The 20,270-nt window shown below is 38.7% G+C and overlaps 1 protein-coding gene across 3 annotated transcripts in view; it reads right to left on the reverse strand.

Annotated features, from left to right (window-relative positions):
* Window positions 1-1,098: 1,098 nt before the first annotated feature.
* septin12 (septin 12) overlaps window positions 1,099-20,270 on the reverse strand; it is a 55,902-nt gene continuing 36,730 nt past the window's right edge. For all 3 annotated transcript variants that reach the window (XM_007568317.2, XM_007568318.2, XM_007568319.2), the window contains 9 exons: window positions 18,012-18,407; window positions 14,934-15,062; window positions 12,345-12,426; window positions 10,945-11,082; window positions 8,126-8,243; window positions 6,271-6,366; window positions 5,932-6,028; window positions 4,658-4,709; window positions 1,099-3,363 (listed from right to left, as the gene is read on the reverse strand). In XM_007568317.2, coding sequence (XP_007568379.1) covers window positions 3,201-3,363; window positions 4,658-4,709; window positions 5,932-6,028; window positions 6,271-6,366; window positions 8,126-8,243; window positions 10,945-11,082; window positions 12,345-12,426; window positions 14,934-15,062; window positions 18,012-18,407 — 1,271 coding nt within the window. In that variant the 3' untranslated portion in view covers window positions 1,099-3,200. The remainder of the gene's footprint in view (window positions 3,364-4,657; window positions 4,710-5,931; window positions 6,029-6,270; window positions 6,367-8,125; window positions 8,244-10,944; window positions 11,083-12,344; window positions 12,427-14,933; window positions 15,063-18,011; window positions 18,408-20,270) is intronic.

Raw genomic sequence — 20,270 nt, forward strand, 5'->3', positions numbered from 1 at the left:
CAATTATAAATAAAAGAGAAGGACAAAAAAATGGATCGTTCTAAACTAAAATAAATTCCGTTTCAAAACATACTAAGCATATTTTTCCAAATGGAATCAATTTTCTTTCTAGAAATTTTTGTATAATATTTCTTTTATTAATTAACTACACAGCAGAGCAGGCTGCTATATTCTGCTTTGTCACCTGCGGTAACCTGAGTTGTCAGCCATGTTGGCCTTTAATGCTTTTACCAGTAAACAGAGGGCTAATTGATGTGGACACATTGGTTTGTTTTGCTGCTTCACTATTTAGCAGCCGTGAGCTGATTAACATTTTTCAGTAGAACAAAGTGTTGCCTGGTGTGGAACTTTGCAATCAGGTTAAAATTAAATTAAAAATCACTTTATTTATCCTGGAGGAAAACATGTCTTCTCGCCTCTCTTATCATCCAACTATCTTCAAAGAGTCGTTGTGGACGGTGACGCAGTGAGGAGCAAGGATCTACTTAGCAGTCAGTCCTGCAACAAATCTGAAGAGGCCTCTGACTGAAGGCTGTTAGTGTCATGACAGTCATGTCTGCTAGCAGCTCAATTTCCAGGCAGAAGAGACAATATATTGACAATATACTAACAGAACACAGTGGTTGGGCTTTAAATGAAAATAATATTCAGACCAAACTTTTTAAGTTGCTCTGAAATATCAGTGTCGTAGCATTAGCACAGCTGGCATGCAGCATCGTTTGGCATTTCTTGTTTTTTCTGTCCCTTTGGCTCATGAGGAAGTTTCTCTGAAAACCCTTTTTATAGGCTACAGAGGGTCACAGGTGGATGCTCCAGCAGAGTTTAATGATTTGGGTAAATGAAATGGGATACTTTATCAATTTTGACACAAATGATTATCTTTGAAATAATTTATTTTTTTAATCAATTGGATAAAGATATCGATTACTCTGAGAACCCAACAAGCAACAATGGGGGTGGGGGAGATCCTTACTCACAGATTTAGAAACAGTTCATGTGTGGATAAAATGCTGCTCCAGATCTGAATTCAATTGTGAGTCTGTAAGACCTGAAATTTGATTCATTCAGCTCAATCTGACAAACTTTAGAGACTGAACACAAGACACATCTTGAAGATTTTTTTTATTTCTAAAACAAACATTTTAATAACCAGGTATCGCTTTTCTTCCCCTTCACAATGACGCACTAATTTATGTTGGTCTGTCATGGTAAATGCCAGTAATTACATTAAACATTAAACTTTGTAGTTGTAAAGTGACAAAATGTGAAAATGTCCCCCTCTTTCGCAGGGCTCTGCATGTTCTACCATTTATCACACAGATATAAAAAGTTCTGTCTATAAAAAGTAAGTAAATGTATTTTGTGTGTTTGAAGAAAATGACAGATAACTAGTTTAACTTTGTGTTGTGTTTTGTAAAATTGGCCACAGTGTTAAAGGAAACATGAAGTATGTGAAAAGCGACAGCTAATCTTGAAGCAGTGGACAAGATTAACATGTTGAAAAAGGCAGCTCCCTTTATTAAACACTCTTAGTTTTCATGCTACATGTTTCACAGCTATTCAGTCTCAGTAGGAACACAAACACATGGCTTACTAAACACTCATTAAACACTTTCTGAGGATGTTCATTAAGCATGAGACATTTCCTTCTTCTACTGTTCACAGATAGGTTTTCCTGACAGAAAGCGTTTGATAATGGATGTTTTTAAATTTTTCTCCACCAGGTGGCGCACTGAGCAAAGCTGCACCTGAATGTCCACTCGTGTTGAAAAGAACCGAAATGAACCAGCAAGAACAAGGATTTGTTTTAAAAACATTTCTGTAAAAGTTACACTTTAAATTGAAACACAAATGAAAATTGAGAATGTTTTGTGATATTTTGGCACTTTAATGTGGACATCAAGCTTTAAAGAAGCTTTAAAGCTACAGAATGTAACTGTTATGAAAAAACAAATTTTATTTATATATATGTGTGTGTGTGTGTGTGTGTGTGTGTGTGTGTGTGTGTGTGTGTGTGTTTACACATATATGTCTAAACTGTCACTTTGTCATGACAGTATAGCTTCAGGCAAATAATCTGTGAAAAAATTCAGCTCTGCTGCAAACTAGAAACAATCAATCAGAGCCAGGAGGAGGGTCTTAGCGTTGTCAATCATGCTGGTGTACAGATTCTTCTGCTATGATGCAGCTTCTCCCCATCAGTAGAGCCTGTTGTGAATGCTAAGGCTGTCATGGCCACCAATGATGACACATAAACAGCAACTAGTTTACAAGAACGATTGACAGCGCTAAGCCCCTCCTCCTGGCTCTGACTGGTTCATTTTGGTCAGTTCATTTCGTGGCAATAGCAGCACAGAGAGGAGGTGGAGAGGATCGATCTTTTCATAGAATATCTGTCTCATGCAAACTGTCAGGACATGGTGGCAGGTTAAACAAATATGTCAAAAAGATATATATTTTATAAAAGTTACATACTGCAGCTTTAACAGAAACACTACTTTGGGCTTAACACATTGAACACCACGTCAGAGTCGGTTCCCAGATCTGTCCAGTGTGGACATGGAATCCTACAAATCAACACAGCTAGTAAATGATGACAATATTAAGGAAACCGAATCCTATAGTTAAATCTTTTAGTTCGTATACTCTACAGTCAGTTAGCGCTATCGTTAACAGATCAAATTTATGAAATAATGGCAGCCCTAAAAAAAAAAAAATCGCAGCTCAAACCACACATGCAGGTAATTAATGGCATAATTTGTCAGATTAAAAACTCAGTGGAGAAAAAGGTAAGTTCTTGGCACAGCAGGGGCTTCTAACTAACGCTTTATTCACCTGTTTTACACGCTGCAACATCTGAACTGAGCATAATTCCACACTGCAAGGCCAACATGTCTGTGGACATCATAACAAAGTGTGTGTTCACCCGGAGGCTGAACTACAGCCTCCATTAATCCAGCTTCTGTTCGTCCTCCCAGGTCGTCACTGTGACCTCCCTGTCCAACACATCTAGCTGCAATTCATTTCCTCTATCTTACATCAAAACCTCCCACATTTCTCAGACAAAGTATTCCACTACTTGGTCCCCATTGTTTAAAAAAAAAAAAAGAAGAAAAGATTTCTCCCGTGTTTCACCGTGACATGAGGGCAGAGCCTCACGCCTGCGAGCGCTCAGGAGGACAGGGAGGACGACGGACGGATCAGAGCTGGCTCTCTGTCTCACATGTGTCGGTCCCGTTCTTCAGGGGCCAGCTGGACAGAACCAACTCGCTGAAGTTCATGTTGCTCTCGTTGAGTCGTCGCACGCGGTACGACTCATAGTGGATGTTGTGGGTCACGTCCTTCAGGTCCTGCAGGTGAGACCTGAGCAGAAAACAGTCGGTGAGAATTTCTCAGCTCAGTGGCTCTGATACAAACTGGTTTCCAGTGAAAAGTGCTGATGTGGAAGAAAAAAAAAATTCCTACAGGAAACATCTGAAGCCACAGTCATACTGAAGAGTTCAGCAGGTAGCCCTTAACCCAGGCCCACATGTTCATGTTTTAATATGTGTGCTAAAAATGTGTTCCTCAGCAATGGTTATTCAAGCATTTTAGTAATGCTTGAATAACCAAGCATTACTAAAATGTAGTGTTTAATAAAGGCTGGTGAAAACCAGCTCCTTCTTCTTCGTCCAGAAGGTCTGGACTTTTAGCTACTGAGAAACGATTGCTTCGTGGAGGTGTGGATTCGTTTGAGATTTTAAATTTTACCCAATCACAAATGTTTGTCCGTGACGTATGTAACGCTCCGTATCGACGCTATGAAGCTAACCAGAAGTTTCCTGTGCTGTAAACAACCATCCTCCTCTGGGCATAGAGAAGGGCTGATCTGAACGAAGTGGCTGTTAATGTTAATTCAATATATTGAATTAATATTCAATATATTGAATGTTATTGAACAAAGACTGAATGGCTTCACTCACTTCCTCCGCTGCCATTGCTAAAACTACAGGCAGAGTACAATTATACAGCTGAGCAGAGAATTGAAGTCATTATTCAAAGTTTCTTCTGTTCGCTGATTGACCTGGTAGAAAATCTACCAGAGGGAATCCAAGTAAACGGCAGAAAGCCCAGACTGAGCTTTAGGAGAGATTTGAATCCAGTGGAATAGTGCAGGGATGCATCGACCAAGTTAGATCAATTCTAGCAACATTCACATTTTTTATAGCATTTCGATTGGAGGATCAAGAAGTCAACACCTCTTCTCAAAAAAAGGAAAAAAAAAAATCTAAATCGTACCTAGCCAAAAGTTGTTTTGTGATTATGGCGTTAAAATTAAAACTTTCTAACCTGTAAACTGTCTCTATGACAACCTCCACTCAGATGTGCTGCTTAAGAGGCTCTGCTTCCAGGTTTCACATTAGTGATGTGGTTAAACTATTTCAACTCTATAAAGTTAGTCATTTTCTCAATAAGCTCACTTAATGTATGTGAAGTTGAGCCATATAGACTATTAGTGAATAACTGGCAAGTTTTTCCTTACAATAATTTTTAATAATTTCATAAACTCCAGATTTACATAACTATAAATCTGGACAGTTTTCATGCTATCAGGAAACTGACCATTTAATAAAATAAATTCCTTTCCAATAAAGATGAGCAGTAAAGTCAGACTCACCTGATAAGAAGATCTCTCAGGTTTGCAAATTCACAGTGAGCCACATTTTCAACTGCATGAAAAGAAAACAACAGATTAGCTCTCACCGTTCTCAGTTACATCCTTTAATACACCAGATGTTTGGAACCTGTCCTCCATAGCGTCCAGTCTAGTTTTTGAAATGCTTCAGTTACATCAGATAATTCAATACATATAAAAGGACAAATAACAAGCCCTTCCTGTTTTAAGCTTTGTGACTTGGGTCAAGTGTTTTGAATATCTGTCCACATGCTTCTCACATCAGTTTGCTGTAATGTTGGCCCATCACTCCAGACAGACCTGCTGTAACTTGGTCTGTTAGGAACTAATCTGGCAGCATCCTTCGGGTCATTCATGTCGAAAACCTATTTGTCTCCCTGATGCTTTGAGGTGTTGTTTCGATATTTTCTCACAAAATTCTTTCCTCATGCTGTCATCTCTGTTGTGAAGCCCACTAGTCCCTTATGCAGCTAAACAGCCTCCCACCATGATGCTGCCACCCCCTAAATCCACAGTTGGAACGGTGTCAACAATGATCATGGCAGCCAAATACTTCCATTTAGTTTAATCAGATGTCCTCAAAATATTAAATACTTTCACTTGCAAGCTGTTATTTGTAATTTCTTTTGGAGTGATGTCTTCTTCATGTCAGTGACCTTTCAGCCCATGTTGGTTCAGGAAGTGTTGGTAACATTTTATTTGTCGGGCTGTGCATAAAACTAAGATAACACTGTCATAAACATATGAATGTTTACGGCTGTTGTCATGAAGTGTCATTCGGCAAACAAAACTTTTAATGCAGCGTTGACATTTTTAATTCACTTTTAGTGAAAGTTTTAAAGGAATTTTGCGTAAAAGGTTTCATTATTTACTGAATAATGCAAAGTTGACACTCTTAATGAACTTTTAAAGCAACTTTTAGAGCAACTTTGCACTCATATATAATTTTCCAGAATTTCGGCACGTGGAAAAAAAAACAAAAAACAAAACACCAACCCCACTGACTTCACCACCACTTCTCTGCTTCAGTTAAACTTCGACTTTTCTGTGCTAACCTTCACAGAGACATTCTGATTAACGAGTATTTTCCCACCATTAAAGCAACTCTCAAGAAATCCACAAAACAATCCGCAGTCTAGAGGGAGCAGCTGTTAAAGCTGTTGAAGTCTGCCACGCCAAAGCGGGGATCCTGATGTCTTTACCACAGACAGTGAGAAGCCTAAACCTTAAAAACAGGCCTGGAACTCAAAACTCACCTTCAATGATTCCCCACTTCGTCTTCCGGCCCAGCACCTTGTTTCCATTCACCTGGTGCTCCTTGTCAGTTCCCACGACAGCAAAGGGAATGCTTTCCTGGAAAAGTCATCGGTTATCCCGTTAAGACAATCTCCATAGAAACAAGTCAACAGAAAACTGAAATATTTGGTCCTGTTATTGCTGTTATGGCCGTTATACTTAGTTAGTTTGATCACTCAGAAATGACAAAACATCTGTTCTGGCAGCCAATCCTGTGCAACAAGCATGCACCGTCCTGAAATCTGACGAATTCTTTATCGGTACTTCCTGTGAGTCATTTAAAAGCTAAAAATCCTTACCCTGATTCTGTCGTTGAGAACGCGCTCCTCTGGATCTTCATCGTACTCTCTCTGGGGGTAAACATGAATTCCATTGGATGTCAAGTCTTTCCTTATCTGCAAAAGTCAAAAACAAAGAAAAGTCAAACATTCAACAAACCCCAACAGATCAGACTGGATGCTTCAGTTAACTCTTTGGAATCGTGTTAATGGAGTTTCTTTCTTTTGTACATGATGATCCTGATGCTCTCCTCAACGTAAACGCCGCTCAACGCAAGAGTTAACGAGAGGCATAAACTGAGAAACATTTAGGACAAACTTGGGCTCTTTTATGATAGTCCGGACATTTACCTGTAAAGGTGAGGTTGTGGCGACAGCTGTGTGTGTGTGTGAACGTGTGTGACCATTGTCTGTCTCTGGGGGGATTTTTCCACTAATGATGTATGCCTCCAAACCTGGTTGTGCCATCATCCACTTTGTGTCAAATGAAGCAATATAAACTGAAGCTTGTTCCCTGACCGTGTAAATGAAACCAGGTTTCTAATGTTAACTGAATGAGTTCTTCCCAACTTTCAGAGCTACACTTCATCTTAACGCAGTCTGTCTTCTCTGACTATTGTAGAGGTTAGTATAATCAAAATAAAATCACAGATATTGTTTCAAAATCAAAGATTTTCTCAGCTGGCAAGTTTAAAGAAGATCAGGATTTTATTAAAGGGAACAACAACACTGCAGTGCTTTAACAGTTGGTGAAATAAAAAGCATGAGAGAGATTTCTACCAGCATTCCTACTGAGCTGAGTTTAGAAAATTTAGGCTATGAACATGAATTTGTTCAGTTTTAATGGTGTTAAGCCAGTTTAGAACCAGACAGGCCTTATGGGTAGGAAGCAAAGTAGATTTAGGACTTGGGACAGGAATGGGGTGCACAGGTTGTATTTAAAAGGGGTAGTACGTAACTTTTGCACAAAATTTTTATTTTTTCTTTTAATATTTATTGAAACTGTCACTATGGTGTGACAGTTTGGCACAGGAGAGATGATCTGTGAAATAAAAGAACTCCTCTGCCTTCTCCTTTTATCAACTAGAAACAACCAATCAGAGAAAGGAGGCGGGTCTTAGTGCTGTCAATTATAGCCGTGTGCATGCCTCTCACAAACTTTCCCCTTCTCTCTGCTGCAATACAGCTTTTCCCTGTCAGCAGAGCCTGTTGTGAATGCTAATGCTAGTTAGCATGCCCACCGCTGATGGTGGATAATCAGTTTTTCTGGAATGATAAGTTGATTCTCCATCATTAGCACATGTAGTAGTGAGTACATGAGGTTAGTTGACAGTGCTAAGCCCCTCCTCCTGGCTGTGATTGGTTGGTTTTGGTTGGTGCATTTCTTCAGACAGCAGTAGCAGCTCAGGGAGGAGGTGGAGGGGATCCATCTTTTCACAGATGATCCATCTCATGTTGTTCTGACATGACATGGTGACAAGTTTAACAAATATGTAAAAAAAAAAAAGAAACATGTTTTCATTAAAAAAAGGAAAGTTACATACTATAATTTTAATGACAAAAGAACATGAAATGTTAAAGTATACTACAAAATCAAAAAATACAAAATTAAAAACAAATTCAACAGTAACATTTTGGTGTATTTAGCCTGTTAGAAAAAATGTTTTTTAATTTGTCAGTCATATTTTCACCATGTTATTCACACATTTATTAGTGCCATAGTTCTAAACTAAATATTTAATTCAATGTCACTTTAATTCACTTCAATCAGAGTATGTTCAATTTAACGTTAACATAAGTTAGAAAAGAGGTGAAAATAAAAAGAGTTGAGTAAAAAGGTTCGGACTGCGTGGATGTACAGAGTGCGATGCCTCACCCTTTCTTTAAATTCCTGTCTCTCTTCTACGGTGAGTGTGTCTGCTTTAGCGATGACAGGCACAATGCTCACTATCTTCCCCAACCTCTTCATGAACTCCAGGTCGATGGGGCGCAGCCTGAAAACACAGAGTCCAGATGGAGTGTCACAAAATCACACACTTCAAAGCATTTTGTGGGGTTTTATGTGGTAGATCAACACATAAACAGTTATGAAGTGGGAGGAAAGTGTTAAATGGTTTTTGAAGTTTTTCTTTCACAAATAAAAATCTAATAAATGTGGCATAAATGTGTGCACAGCCTCCCAGAGAAGGTGACCTGTTCCAGCCAAGAAAAGAATTCCAACAACATGATTCTGCCACCATAATGTGTCATGTTGACTTTTTGAAAAACTCTGTATGTTTGTTTATGTGACAACAAATGACAAAACTCTATCGTGAGTTTAATGGGTACTTGGGGCTTGCTCACACAAGTGGGCCGTTCATGATACATTTTACCGGCCCACTATGCAAATTCATTATTTGCAATAAATTGCAAATTATTTATTGAGCAAATTATCTGCAATAATTTGCGAATAAATAATTCCCTAATTATTGCAAATTATTTATCGCAATAATTTGTCCCAGAAATTATTGCAATAAATGATAATATTGTCCTTTTGAGATCAATTTTTACAATTAAGATCAATAATCTTAATATCCAAATAACATTTAACACTGGAACTGAATGATATTTTAATATCCAAAATCAATAAACAAAATAAATATATAAAACTATTTATGCAGTCTCCGCTGAACAAAATTGAAAATACAAACAAGTATGCAAATGGAAGTTATTGGTCCCATTTTAAATGCTTGTGCGATTAATTGATTTATTGCTTATTGTGACAGGCTTATACACAAACTCTCTCCCCACTGTGCCACACACAGGATCCCAGATCCCAACAATCATACAATGCAGACAGTCTTATATGAGAGATGAAAATACAATAATAGTGGTGTTCCAACTTCTGTTCTGTTTCTGTCTTGAAGCCTCTTCTAAAGTGCAGCACAGAACTCACTGGCACAATGCCACAGGTTATTGGTTTGGCCCCTTAAAAAGAACACAAACCTCACTTCAAATATCCCAGTTTGGGAGCTTCCGCCTCACAGAGCAGCCCTCCCTCACTCAGCTCCTTCAGACTAGCCAGCAATTAGCAAACACCTGGTGGAACAGCGCATCAGCTGACCTCATCATAGCAGCTACTTCTCAGTGAAACGCTGGTAAAAACTTGTTAAAGAGTTAATAGAGAAGCCATGTGGAGTTTCAGAAAGAGCAGGAGTTTTTAAAGAGACAGAGGCCCAATTTCAAGGTGTTAAGTTAGGAAGTCATATTTCATTTTATGTATTATTTGATACATACAGAATTTGATAATACTTTATTTGAAGGGGGGTGAATAAGACTGTCATGATACTTTCATAAACATGACATAACATGTCATGAGTCTTCATGAATATTTATGACTGTTGTCATAAAGTATCATTTGGCAAATTATGACACTTTTAATACAAAGTTGACATTATTCAAAATGTCTTTGTTATGACAACTTGACATTAACCAAGAAATCATTACTGTTTAAACTTTACCTTTAATAACAAAGTTATCTAATTTTAAAAGTGCAATCAGTAATACTTTTATAACAAATTTATATCAGTAATGATTTCTTGACAAGTTGTCATAACAAAGACATTTTGAATAATGTCAACTTTATATTAAAAGTGTCATAATTTACCGAATGACGCTTTATGACAACAGTCGTAAATATGAATAAGCCTTCATAAGTCATGTTCATGACATAACAGGTGTTATGTCATGTTCATGACATGAATAAGCCATGTCATGAACATGACTTATTCATGTTCATGACAGGTGTTATGTCATGTTTATGACAGTGTCATGACAGTCTTATTCACCCCCCTTCAAATAAAGTGTTACCCAGAATTTTTATAACAACTGAAGTTAACATAGTTACTTGATTGAGCTATAAAGTGGCACCATGTGCCTAGAAAACACACAATACTGGCCCTCTAAAAATGTTGATGCAACTAGGCATTGTTGTGATTTGCTCCATTAAATAGAATCCACACAAAATACTTCAGTACAGTCTGCAACATGGCTACATGCAACAAAATATACATTTATTTAAAATATGTGGCCTTTGTAATTTGATCTTCAAAGAATAAAAGAAAAAAAAAACAGTAACAGTTTGAAGCAAAAGTGATTTTAAACACACAGTAGAGGCTAAACTGCCGAAGGAAATGAGAGTTTGTAAGGCTCACGGCTAAACAAGTAGGCTGTACTAGAGGACACATTGTTACATCTCAATGTTATTTATGTATAAGTGAACTCTGATGAACTCAAACCTGACTGATCAGTCTGACAGAGCTGTGCCTCCAAAGCATGTGTTTAGGTTTGGAATAGACCACAGTTTAATAGAACACTCAAAAAGCCCCTGGATGAATCTGAAAAAATGACTGCAGTGAAGGCATCTTTGTCTTTAAAACAAATTTCCTTAAGCGCCATTGACTGCAACTTCTGCAGAGAAATCTGATTGGATGTTTAGTCAGACCAGATCTGGCAGGGTTGGGATGTGATGCATTCACTGACTCAGATATTTCTCAAAAGTTCATAATTATTGTTCATGGTTGTTTGATGCAACTCAGGTTTTACCCAAACATTTGATTGACTCTGTCAGCAGCACTAGTAAATCAGGTGAGTCATTGTGGTTGGTTCCGGTGGTGAACGTAGAGCTGAGCGTTGGCCAGCAGTGGCGGTGCTTACCTGTGTCCGGTTGCAGGCAGGAAGTAGATGCAGCAGTGGACTCTGCTGTCAGGTATCCGCCTCTTCCTGTTGATGTTCAGCTCCTCCCTCAGGTATTTCTCATACTGCTCGTTGATGTACTTCACTATGGGCTCCCAGCTGGAGAACGGGCACCAGAGAAGGGTCAGCATGGGATTATTATATTTTTATTTATTGTTGACAAATTACAATAGAACTAAAATGAATATTAATCATCCCGTTTAATGACGTGTAGTTGGGTGATTTTCTTGTTTTTTCAGAACAATTTGTCTCCAATATGGAAGTCTTGGTTTTAGAGCTTCAACCATGAGAGCAAGCTGATTACAGTCAAAAATCTACAAAATCCACATAACCAGAAGTGACAGAAAATCTCTTCACCAAAAGCTCCTCTGATTTCTAAACAAACAAACAAAAAATCTTGTTTGATTTTTAAATCCAGCAACAAAAAAACTCATTAAACAGGAAGTTTCATTGCAGCCATGGTAACCTTCCTAGTGGATATTTTATTTGGTTTAAAATGATCCATTTTGATATATATAGTTTCTTAAATAGGGTGCATTTGGCCTGCCAGAAGAACTCATTCCTAGATAAAGCTTAAATGTTTATCGGTCTTTTGTATCAAAATGAATTATTAGAGACAAATGAGGACAGATATCAGGGAAGTAGACTAGTAATAAAGTCAGGACTTCCTGTTTACAGTCATAATGTCTTAGAAAGATGAGCACATGATGAAGCAGCATAACCTCTCTGTGTTCCACTCATGATTTTTTAATGGATTTATTATCATTCTTTTCATTTCCTGTTTTTCTTTAATGAAACAAATTAAACTCACTTCCTCACCTGCTGTCATCAGCGCAGGATGATCTCTGTTTTATGAGGACGACTTACAGAGTTAACCATAAAGGTTAATGTTTGGCTAATTAATTTCATGAAAACATATTTTTGGTCTTATTCTCAATAATAGCTGGGAAATGCAATTCATGTTTCCTATCAGGTCAAGTTTATAAGTGTAGCACATTTCTGCCACAAGGCAGTTTAAAGTGCTTTATGTCATAAAAACATCACCAATTATGAAACAATTAATAAACATTACATTTTGTCAAACGCCATCATCAAAATCATCAAGCAGACACACATCAAATATATTGATCGATGTTCCACTTACTGATAATCAAAGGCAGCTCCAATCAGCTGCGTTTTAAGCATTTATTTAAATAAACTCATTGTTTTGGCTGATCTCTAGACGTTTGTTCCAGATTAGAGGAGCATAGAGACGAATGTTTATCAACCGGTGTCCCACAGGGTTCTATGCTAGGTCCAGTTCCCTTGTGTTCATATATGATTACTGGTTACTGAGTGTCCTGTTTTCTTTCCGTCCTCACCAGTTCTCATTGTTGATTTGGTCCCCGAACCCAGGAGTGTCGATCACCGTCAGCTTCATTTTCACCCCTTTTTCTTCAATCACTGCAAAGAACAGATCAAATGGATGAGCGCCACAACGCCATGGGTTCAGTTATACTAACCAGAAATAGACATTTTATGCTTTATTTGCACATTAAGTGTGAGGAAGGACTGAAAATCTTTAAACCTTTCAGTTTTAAAGATTGTTCCCAGGAGTTTTCCTTCCTATTGTTGATACACACTCATTCAGGAAGAGGGAATGCTCTCGCTACGTGACCATGTGGAATCAGCTTCCTTTCACTTTACTAACTGGAGTAATAGATTTAACTTTACTGCACTGATCTGTGCATCTTTGAATCTCTCCGACTGAATTCTAAAAACGTCCAGTCTGAATTATCAGCGTTGTCAAACAGGTTCACCCTGACATGTACTGAGATGGAACTGTTTAACGGACTGTGATCGACGCTTAACGTTGGTGCTGGCTAAAAGATTCAGGCTGATGTAAAGCCAGAGCTGCACTCTATGTGCCACAGATCTGTGTGATGACAGGATCTATGAGTTCCTTCACTGAGTCAGAGTAAATGTGTGTGTGCACGCTGGAGAGTGTTTGAGGAAAACTAAGTAGGTAAAGACTATCATTTAGAGCTTAAGTCGTTGTTGAGTAAGCACACAGGAATCTCCTCTTAACGGAAGCATGACAGCAAACATCTGGAAACAGAGCATTCAGATTTCCACTAACCTGTAATAAAGTAGGCCTTTGTTGTTGCCATTACAGAGAAGCACTTAGTTTCATTGGGAACAAAAGCATGCATCTTCTGGTTGTGTGTGTGTGTTTACTTGTACATACTTTATATAAATGTCCACTTTCACAATGTTTGCCAACAAACGGAGGTCATTTTCTCAGTCCTCACGTTTTTTGCAGTTCTACTGAGCTCTACTAGTCAGAGACACGGCGAGAATGAACTTATGACTGCAGTAAGAAATAAAGACAGAGAGAGAGGGAGAGAAAATAAGAGGGAGAGAGAGAGCTGGAGAAAAAGAGAGAGAGGGCTTGGAAGGTGACTTCATGCAAACGTGCACACTAATGTGTTTTAGTAAAAACTTGCTTTTCTTGTGAACACTGTCTCATCCTCATCAGCACCAAAGACTGCCTCTACCGTAAGGATCCCGCTGATTGAAATGATGGGAAAAAAAGCACTAATCACTTCTCGCTTTATTTTTAATGTCAGAGTTCATGGAAGTTCATTGTGCAGCTTTTCTATACTCCAGCTGGCTGAGCAGTACTGCCAACATTAACAACCCTTTAAATGCCAACAGGAAGTAGAAATTTGGTTTCTGTATCGTTTCCATTTCTCTCCTCCTGGCAGCACCCAGTGAGCATTTTCTTTGTTGAAAATACATCTAAACAGATCTGAATGTACCTGAGACACAGTAAAACCACTGTGCATTTCAGCTTTTTTTTTATTTTTATTTTATTTTTTATTTTTTTTAGCAGATGTAGAAATGTTTTGACCAACATTTCTGCTGTTTGCAAACTCAAAACCTCACGACTACAAACAAACCGCTGTCCAAGGTGTTCAAGTTTATGAAGTGGTAATCGATATCTGATTCCTCTGGGTTCTGTTCACAGCCGTCTGTAAATCAGATACTTGTTTGGATTTTTGGAGTTAATCATCTTGGCAGAGAAGCAACTCACTGTTAAATGAAAACGGTTTATCAACCGTCATCAGTGGCTATGTTAACTAGACTTAAAACCTTCCTTTTTGACAGCGGTGATAGGTCAACTGACTCAGGTTATTCTGAACTATTTCTGTAGTTATGCTCATTTGTTTTGGTCAGAGTCAGACCGATTTCTGATATCAGTATTGGATCGGAACGGCCAATACTGTCAGACAATCTGTTTGTGAAACAGGTTGTCTGACACATGCAGAGGCTTGGTGAGAAAAGATGGATATTTTTCAAAAACTGTGGTGTTTATATGTGGTCCTGACTCTGCTTCTGTTAAACTTTAAATGTAAGCTGAAGAAGTTGATAACAAAGAGGAAATGATGAACAATGTCAAAGAGAACCTGAACTGCAACTGTTTGGTCCTGACAGAACTGGGATGTCAGTTCATCCTGAGCTTTTATTTTTACTGAATCTGTGTTCATTCCTTGTGAACTAAGCTGTTACAATTCATAAGTGTCCATTTGTAAAATGATTTTACAAACTATAACTTCAGAAAACTACTGCCTTACACCTCTTCCCGCATATTCAGACGTTTCTTTGAACGTTCAAAGCTTAGTACGCATCCATGGTTAAACAGACGTGTCTTTCAGCATCCAGCCCACGGTGGGATTCCTGCTTGTGACACAAGCGGCTCAGGGAAAAGAGATGTGAAAGCAGGATGTGAGAGCTGCCTCTGAATAGATCAGTGGACAGAAATGATTCACAGGGGCCAGAACAAAGGCAAGAACACAACACAAACAAATAGTGCTGCTTTCCTCGGGTCGACTTTCTGGAGAGTGTTAGTGGAAACGCTGAAGCTTCAGGTGTGATCTGTAAGTGTGTGTGTATGTGTGTGTGCCCACCATGACTGACTGTATGCAGTTTGACTGTTTTGGATATCTTCTCTTCGTAGTCAGGTGTGCAGGACTTCCGGCTGACTTTTGACTTGAATAGCGTGTTGACAAGCGTAGACTTCCCCAGTCCACTCTGACCTGCAAACAGAAGCCGTTCAGCCTCCACTCTGATAAAACCGTCTTTTCAGACGGCCTGGGGTGCACATTTATAGAATTACATGTTGAGAAAAAAACAATAAAAGGCTCCTGCAGCAGAAGAGGGATACCAAGATACCAAATCACGGTTCAATCACAGCCCCTCCCTCTGTGACCTGATTTATTAACACTAAGCTCACCAGACAAATAAAAAAAAAACAAAAACAAAGTATACATGTGTGTCAGGAAAAGTTGCATAAAACAACAAATTGCCTGAATGTAAGCGATGACTGAAAAGAATAACTTGTGCACACTTGTTAAAGTTTCAGTTAGACAGCAGAGGAAGTGTAGCTCATCTAAACTTTGTGTAGAGCAGGAAAGTGCAAATCAGCCCAGCAGCTTTCTAAACCACTTCCTCACAGAGTCACACTTCCTCTTTCTATATGAAAAGTGAAATAATCTGTCAACAAGTAAAAGGCACAGCAGCACATAGCAAAACATGCACATTCAAATAAAAATACACAGTTGCTCATATTCTAAAAAATTCCAGCTTTACCAGATATTCCTAATTTTTTTTAATATAAACTCCATAAATTATGACCAGATCTCTATAAACTTGTCATAGCATCCCATTCTGATGTATCTTATTTTTTCTAACTGTAGCATGAATCACATCTCTTTAATCCAACTATCGAAAGCAGGAGCTTTGACTGGAGTATTTAATGAGGCAAACGCTGTTGCTTTAGTTCGTGTTTCAGTAACTTTAACTTCTGGAGGGAAGATCCCAAACACATGGAGGGAAGGTGTTAATGTTCTCCCACATGTGTGTGAAATGACCTTGAAGAAGTTTTTCCAAAAGGTGCTAAGAGTAGACGACTTCAGAACATATCCTGTAAGCTCAGTCAGGTCGGAGATGGAACTTTTTTGAAAATCATTCCTCAAAGTTTTGCCCTGGATTCAGAAGCATCACTCAAAACCAACCAGTTTTCAAAGTGTGGGAGAAATAGACAGAGAGCAAATCAACAACTTCAAGCAACAAGCAATAAGCTTCGGCTGCTTCGTCATTTACAGAGCTAAAAGTATCAACTACTTTCTGCTGCTACTGGAAACCATTTAACCTCCCATAAAACAAAACAAAACAAACAAACAAAAAAAACTCTGGGTCTTTGCAGAAACGACTGTGGCAGTGGAGCATCTTCAGATCCAAACCATGAAAATCACAACTTGAGCTTGGAGTTCTGAGCAGGTGAGGTTGTGATCATTACCATCACATAAGAAGCAACAGCCCAACACACACTGCATCATGGTGCTTCACTGTCAGCATGACGCAGGACTGATGCGGCCTCGTTGATTCCTCTCAGGGAAAATCTGATTTCATTTTGAGTGTTGTCTCTTGATTTGTGTGAAGCTAGCTTCTGTTTTCTCCATTTGAACCGTGTTCAATGTTTTATTTGAAAGATAATTTCCACTGATGCTTTCTGCTTCATTTACTTCCTGTTTCCCCTGTCACACCTTAACTTGAGTGACGATCGCTCTCATTTCATACAGTTCTTGTTTTCATTCTTTTTTTATTCTCATATCGTCAGTGGGGCTTGGGTTGCTAAGTTTTTTGATTACCGTTTGTGTTTTCTTGGATGTTCCTATCAGTAATAGTCTGGCTGTTGCCTTCCTGAGCTATGCTGTTTGATCCAAATCCTACTTCGAAGGCAGTCTGGCTTTCTCCCAGGAATCCAAGTCAGCGAACAGACGGAGAAGTTGTGAACAACGACGTTGACTTTCTGATCCGTTTTAAAATCGTTGTTTACAGCTCAGAGAATTTCCGGTTAGCTTCATGGCATCAAACTGGTGCGTTACAAATGTTGGCAAGTGGGAAAAATTAAAACCTCAAAAGAGTTGCAAAGCACAGAACAAGCAGCTAGTTTTTACCAGGCTATTGCGGTACAGCACCTTTCAATAAACCTCTTAGCGCTGGAGTTTTCCTGAATTTGGTACTTTTCAATGACACAAATCATGACAAGTAGAGATATCCCTAACAATCAGAAACACTCATCACAGAAAACAATTTCTGCCCACTGTTCTCCTGTCCATCATATTTCCTGCAGAAGCTTTATGTTTTTGGATGTTTTTTCTTCACCCTAATGCGCATCCAATGACCTGCCACCATCCTGATGCTAACCAAGCTCTGCAATGGTGGCAGCACAGTTCTGTAGAGGAGCTTAATGGACATCCTAAAATCTACATCATTGGAGCTTAGCCTCTCGTTTTGAAGCTCTGGTTGATCTGTTCTCTTCCAGCGGCAAAATTCTTGCAGTGCAAAACCACCAAATATTTTTGGTCCAGTTTCTATTGCAAACATTTTAGTACCGTACACTTGAAATTAGACAGGACGTACTTACAAATAACTTTTTAGCAGGATGTGGCAGCTTGTTTTAGGCCAATAATTCCTTAATATTGATTTTAAAAGGAACTAGTTCCACTGACAGATTATGAACAAGATCTTTTCCCATATTAGACCAAAGATACTTGATAAAATTTTGTGTTTATACAGTGTAGCAGCAGTTTCCTGCATGTGAGGCCATTTTGATGCCAAGTGATAATTGGCAGCACACTTTCTTTTTAGATATCTATCGCCAACACAGGAAGAGCAACACTTCAAACACTCAGTCTCTCTGTTACAGCAACCAGCTGGCTAAATAAAGTGTCAAAGTGATTTCAGCTGCACTGGTTTACTACTTCACCTGCACTGATGATATGATATTATCTTATTTTGTGTATTGATATAAACAGTAGTGCAAAGTCTCCAAAACATGACATTTGAATTGTGTTTCAGTAGTAATGAGCATATTTCTCATTGTAAGGACTGACATCATTTATTGATTAAGACTTTGATAACACTAGTCCTGGTTCTAAATTTTATTCTCTTTCATATGAATGTGTGTGTTGTTAACTCACCAACCACCATAATGTTAAACTCAAAGCCAGCCTTCATGGTCTTGCGCCTCATTTGGTCCAGAACCGCCTCGATGCCCACGTAACCAAACAGGTCGGTGCCTCGGATGAAGCCGGTCTGGAAGCTGGGGGCGGACTGGCGAAGCTCCAGCTGCACCTCGGCCTCCAGCTCAGACTCTTTCTTGGTCTCTTCGATTCCCATTCCCTTCTCCTTCCCGATCTCTTCTGGCTCCACATGCTCCTCCTCACGCTGACCCTTTTCTGACCTGGAGGTCTGGATGGTTTGGTGTTCGTGGTTCTTGCCTTCATCCACTTGCTCGTCTCCCATGATGACGCTCTCCTTATCCCCTCTCTCCTCCATCAGGCTCGGCGGGGCTGTCAGCAACTTTCTTGCAGGTTCTGAGAACATGGAACACAGAACATGGATTAGATTTTCTGATGCAATAAACTCAAGAACAAGATTGCCCATACGAAGGAGAAATGAGAAAAATGGTGAGTGGTGATAGAATTGGCGAGGCTGCTTTCTGATACAGGATTTCAGGATATCCACATGTGGAGCTGAGAGTACTGACCAACCATGGTGTGACATTCTATATTCTATAATAGATCTGCCAATCAATTATCAAAACTAATTAGAAACCAATGTGACTTGACAGGGCAGGCAGACATGTTGAGGTCATGGGTAACTATATGATATGTAAGAAAAATTCAAAAGCCCATGAACGTCTGGCATTGAGTAGTTTTCCATCCATCAATAATCAGGTCAAAAGGGTAACAGGTCCATGGGGAAACAAAGACACCCCCAGCTTAATTCTGAGTGATCCTACATTGTTCTCAGGTCAGACAGGATATTTAGTTCCTCCAGCAAGATCTGGATCTGAAACCCTAAAGGGAAGTGATCATGAGGCATGCCGACCGCCTCAACTGAATCCTTTCAACTCATTGGCTCCACTTCAAGATGGTGGAGCTGCTCACCCTTATGGGTTAGGTTAGGTTAGGTTAACCCTTAGGGTTATTTTGATTTGTCACATCTTTTTACCATGTTGTCATATTACTACATCATCTGTTTGACATTGGACAGCAGAGCAGAGCCTGTTGCTGTTGACTGGGTTCTGTCCATGTTACAGACAATGTCTCTCCTTTCTGTTATCTGCTCTGCATATCACACAACTAGGCTCACTGAAAGTCATCCTCACTACTCCTAACATTTTGTCACTTTAGGAAGGAGCTCTCTTGAAGCTGAAGGTGTTTTGTGAATAACCTTACTAATGTCAAATTTTAGAAGAGTCTGAGAATTTGAGAAAGTCTTAAAAGTTTTTCCTAAAATGGCGACAGGAGGATGTCACTCAGCAGTTCAGTATCCAATATGGCTGCAGTCTAAACAGGTATAAACTGCCTGTCTGCATGTCAATCTGCACACAGAGGAGCCAGAAATTAAACTGAAGTTTGGACAGCACTAGTTCAACATATTTTTACTCAAGTAAAAGACAAAAAAAATTGTGATTAAAAGCCAACATAAGTTCTGAATAACAGTTTAATCTTAACACCTTTAGAAATGATGTAATAAGATTTTGTGAAAATTCTGGTATTTTGAAGACTAAATCATTACAAATAAATAACATAATAAAATAAGTCCAAGCAGAAGACTCTTTTTTCTGAACATATTTTTCAATACAACAAAGCCAGATAAAACTAATGCTTACAGTAGTTAATGCATTGTATTATAGAGCTGAGTAAAATGCTTATGATGTATGGTCTTTATCATATTTCACATAGCATGAAACAATAATAATTGTGTTAAAAAAAACTCACTTTATCATAAACTGTAAATGTGTATCTGTCTCATGCATTTTTGGTTAAAATGTGATTTTGTCTTCATTCCCTGTAGTTATTTGTGTTGGGTGGAGTATCCAGAAATTTTACTAAAGTAAGAGTAGTGATATTCTTACTTTAGTAAGAATATCACTAAGACACAACTCAAGTCAGAGTATAAACTACTCCTAAGAATTTTTTTTCCAAAAAGTTACTCAAGTAAATGTGATATAATAGTAAAAGTTACAAACAGTGCTTGATATTATCTATTTGTGATCATGTAAGAACATATAAACACTGGCGCATGGCTAACAGCTCTCAGTACCATTAGCATACGGTGTAAACCGTTTACAGTGAACGTCACAAAGAAGAAAAGTTTAAGGAGTCAGTACTTTTCCGATCTCCTGTAACTATGAAGATGTACAAAATAACAAGGCAGCATGCTTATGT

The sequence above is a fragment of the Poecilia formosa genome, unplaced genomic scaffold (genome assembly GCF_000485575.1).
Source record: "Poecilia formosa unplaced genomic scaffold, Poecilia_formosa-5.1.2 Scaffold220, whole genome shotgun sequence".
Lineage (NCBI taxonomy): Eukaryota > Metazoa > Chordata > Actinopteri > Cyprinodontiformes > Poeciliidae > Poecilia > Poecilia formosa.